This window comes from Pristiophorus japonicus, chromosome 10 (assembly GCF_044704955.1).
Source record: "Pristiophorus japonicus isolate sPriJap1 chromosome 10, sPriJap1.hap1, whole genome shotgun sequence".
Taxonomy (NCBI): domain Eukaryota; kingdom Metazoa; phylum Chordata; class Chondrichthyes; family Pristiophoridae; genus Pristiophorus; species Pristiophorus japonicus.
In genome coordinates this window covers 184,354,094-184,357,528 of record NC_091986.1, presented here as the reverse complement: position 1 = coordinate 184,357,528, position 3,435 = coordinate 184,354,094, and the positions used below count along the sequence as shown (strand labels likewise).

The following is a 3,435-nucleotide window of genomic DNA, read 5'->3' as shown; positions in this document are numbered from 1 at the left end:
TGTATGTTGACTTTCAGAACTTTCAAAACTTCTATTAGCAACAGTTAATATACCCATAAGTGAAAATCTATTCAGATCAGATTTGAAGTTGTTCAGCGCAGTTTCAGATACCTTGTTTGCTGTTTCTCAATCTACCAACTATATATCTGTGTGTCAGGAAGTGTAAAGGAAAAAATCATGAATCACTGCTAGAACATTGACGTATAATAGTCTTTAATACACTAACCTGCCAGGCAGTACCTTATCATTGTTGGATGACGATGAGCAATAGCTGCTGAGTCACTCTCCTGCAAACTGCTGTATTCCGTGTCATTACACTGATTGGAGGCCAGCAGACTTACAATATTTGCATGAACACTTTTATCCCTTTTGGCTTTTTAAATCCTTAGTGACCCTTACTGGAAAAGCCAAAAGGTATAAAAATGTTCATGCAAATATTGTTGATAACAATTTTGAAGAGCAGCATCAATGAGAACTACCCATGGCAAGGAGAGTAGTTGCAGCAGCAACAATAGGACAAGACTGAATTTTGAAGATATATATCAGAAGATACAGGTGCAGCCTCGAGAATCCGGAACCCTTGGGACTGAGGCCATTCTGGATTCCAGACTTTCGATCGTCCTTCTGACGTCAGTAATCCAGAAACACCCGCCGCCGAGGAGCTGTTTGGGCGGTCCCCGCCGCCGAAGAGGAGGTGCTCGGGCGGGCCCCGTCACGGAGGAGGTGTTCGGGGGGGGCCAGTGGTGAGGCCCCGAGGTAAGGGCAGCGGTAGCGAAGTGTAATGATTGACACTTTGTCTAATGATGAGGAAGAACGTCGAAGAGGTCGGGTAGTGCCGGAACCCCAGGGTCGGCGGGTCCGGATTCTGGAACATTTTACAGATTCCGGACGACCCTGCCACCGATTGGTCTGGATTCCGGATCCACTTTCAAATGACTGGAAAGGTACTCCTAAAAATGACTAATTTTTACTGATTGTTTTAATAATGACTATACAAGTTAGCTGGATGGGGAATAACACTAATTATATCCTCAGTGCATAATGATATGAAGAGGTTTCGCAGTTGGTGGTTGTCTAATAGTCAAATGGAAAATTCACATAACATTCAGCAATGCATTTTCAGACAAGATTTTGTTTGAAATACAGGTATAGTTTTAGACAGAAAAGTCTGTCTGCTTGTGTTTCAAGTGACTCCTGGTATTTCAACGGTTGTAAGAACGTCAGATTAACTGTGTGTATCATTCTTGGGCAGTTGTCACATTTTGTTCTGTACAATCCTTTTCTGGATCAGGTGGAGATATGTCCTTTTGATCACAGCATTCCTCAGGCTTTCTTTCAGTATCAGCAGCGAGCATTTCCCCATGGCCCTCACTCTTCGGCTCTCTCTCCCCATCGGGTGTACTTTGGCTGATTCCTTTCGCATCACTACCTTCTATTTTTTCCATTGGATGAATAATTAGATCTTGCAAGGACTCCACTAGCTGCTCTCGGAGTTCATCTTCTGATTCTTCAAAATTTCTAAAGAAACAATAAATTTATACAAATGTTAACATGAATTCTACCAAATTAATTTGTGCAGTCACAATAAAATTTGAAGTGGTTAAATATTACAATATAGGAAGATTTTGCAAAACAGAGCTGAAATGCCCATGGGTGCAACAGGTAAAAATCCTGATCGTGAATAAAAAAAAAGAAAGAACCGTCGAAGTTTACAGCACAAAATGAGGCCATTCAGTGGTCTGGACAGGTATTTACACAAGAATTTCTTGGGTTAGCTCATTTGCAAATCCGTTGTAGTAATGACTGGCGTAAAACCTGAAAAAGATCACGCCCTGTGAGGAGAAGGCCAAGGTGCTCAGGGGGGAGTCACTCTGCTCTTGCTGTGGGAGATAGCAATGTCGGGGTAATATTACCCATGCCATGTGTGTCACCATGGCATCCCATGAAGAATCGCATAATCACAAGCCGGCATAAAACCGGATATGCCTATCCCGCTGCTGCTTTGCTGTAAAGACGAAGTAATAAATTCCCCAGCTGTTCTGCAAGGTGCATCACCAGCAACAACTTGCATTTATATAGCACCTTTAATGTAGTAAAACGTTCCAAAGCACTTCACAGGAATGGAATTAGACAAAACTGAGCTACGTAAGGTGATATTAGGTCAGGTGACCAAAAGCTTGGGCAAAGAAATAGGTTTTAAGGAGTGTCTAAGGAAGAGAGATTTAGGGAGGGAATTTCAGAGCTTGGTGCCTAGACAGCTGAAGGCACGGCCGGAAAGGAAATCAGGGAGGCACAAGAGGCCAGTATTGGAGGAACGCAGAGTTCTCGTAAGGTTGTAGGGCTGGAGGAAACTACAAAAATTGGGTGAGGTCATGGAGAGATTTGAAAACAAGGATGAGAATTTTAAATTTGAGGCGTTGCTGAACCGTGAACCAATATTGGTCAGCGATGAGTGAATGAGGCTTGGTGCAAGTTAGGGTACACACAACAGAGCTTTGGATGAACTGAAGTTTAGGGAGGGTGGAAGATGGGAGTCTGTCCAGGAGAGCATTGGAATAAAGCGCTCATCGATCATATAATGAATACATGCTCATATTGCAGCCTGCCTGATGTTACAGAGACTGCCTTTAGTGGACCTGTGCCAAAAGGTTGAATGTAGTCATCACCTTCACAGTGATTGGGAAAGTTAGTGTGGGCGGATGGCAGTGGCTGCAGGACCTCATGCAGTAGGTTGCAAAACTATTCTATTGCCTCTTATACACATATCCACACTAAGGTCCTCAAAAAACTTATGTTGCCTGCATATGCTATGGAGGGAGTGGAGGTAATATCTGGTGAGGTCCATGCTGGTTAAATGCTGCCTGTTTTCCCTTTGCTCCATCCTGTGCTGTTCCTGTTCCTCCTCTACAATAATTAGATACAAAGGTATGCACACAGAGAATGCCATACCTACTCCTGACAAGCCTTCACTGTAGCTAGGGGTTGAAAATCTTCCACTGCTTTCAACCTGTCAGAAGCAGCAAGGAGCAAGAATAGGTCTGTCTGAGCTGAACGGCAAAAGAAAAGTTCATTCCCAGCTGCAGAAATCACTACTGAAAGTTTCCACACTTTTCTGGCTCACGAACTTCTCACTTCCACATGGCTCCACTGATCCTTGCAACAGCTGTGCCTTATAATTCCAAGTCCAACTTACCCAAGTGCTTTGTGAGTGCAACAGCAGGAAACATGGAGCTGCATGCCACTAGCCCTTATTATAGATTATTTAAATGAACTCAGTTGGGATTTGGTGGGCGGATCGCGGGATGGACCAAAATGTGCGAGGGAATTTGATTTGTGAGGTGGAAAACTGGCATAAGAAGCTTCCGTCCCAAGTTACTTGCTTTAATTATACATTGAAATTACGCTGAAAACAGCATGAAAATTCTCTGCCAAAGT

General features: G+C 43.4%; 1 protein-coding gene across 8 annotated transcripts in view; it reads right to left on the bottom strand.

Moving 5' to 3' along the window:
• Nucleotides 1-239: 239 nt before the first annotated feature.
• Nucleotides 240-3,435, bottom strand: part of LOC139274867 (serine/threonine-protein kinase Nek5-like) — a 114,924-nt gene continuing 111,728 nt past the window's right edge. For all 8 annotated transcript variants that reach the window (XM_070891578.1, XM_070891574.1, XM_070891575.1 and 5 more), the window contains one exon: nt 240-1,518. In XM_070891578.1, coding sequence (XP_070747679.1) covers nt 1,239-1,518 — 280 coding nt within the window. In that variant the 3' untranslated portion in view covers nt 240-1,238. The remainder of the gene's footprint in view (nt 1,519-3,435) is intronic.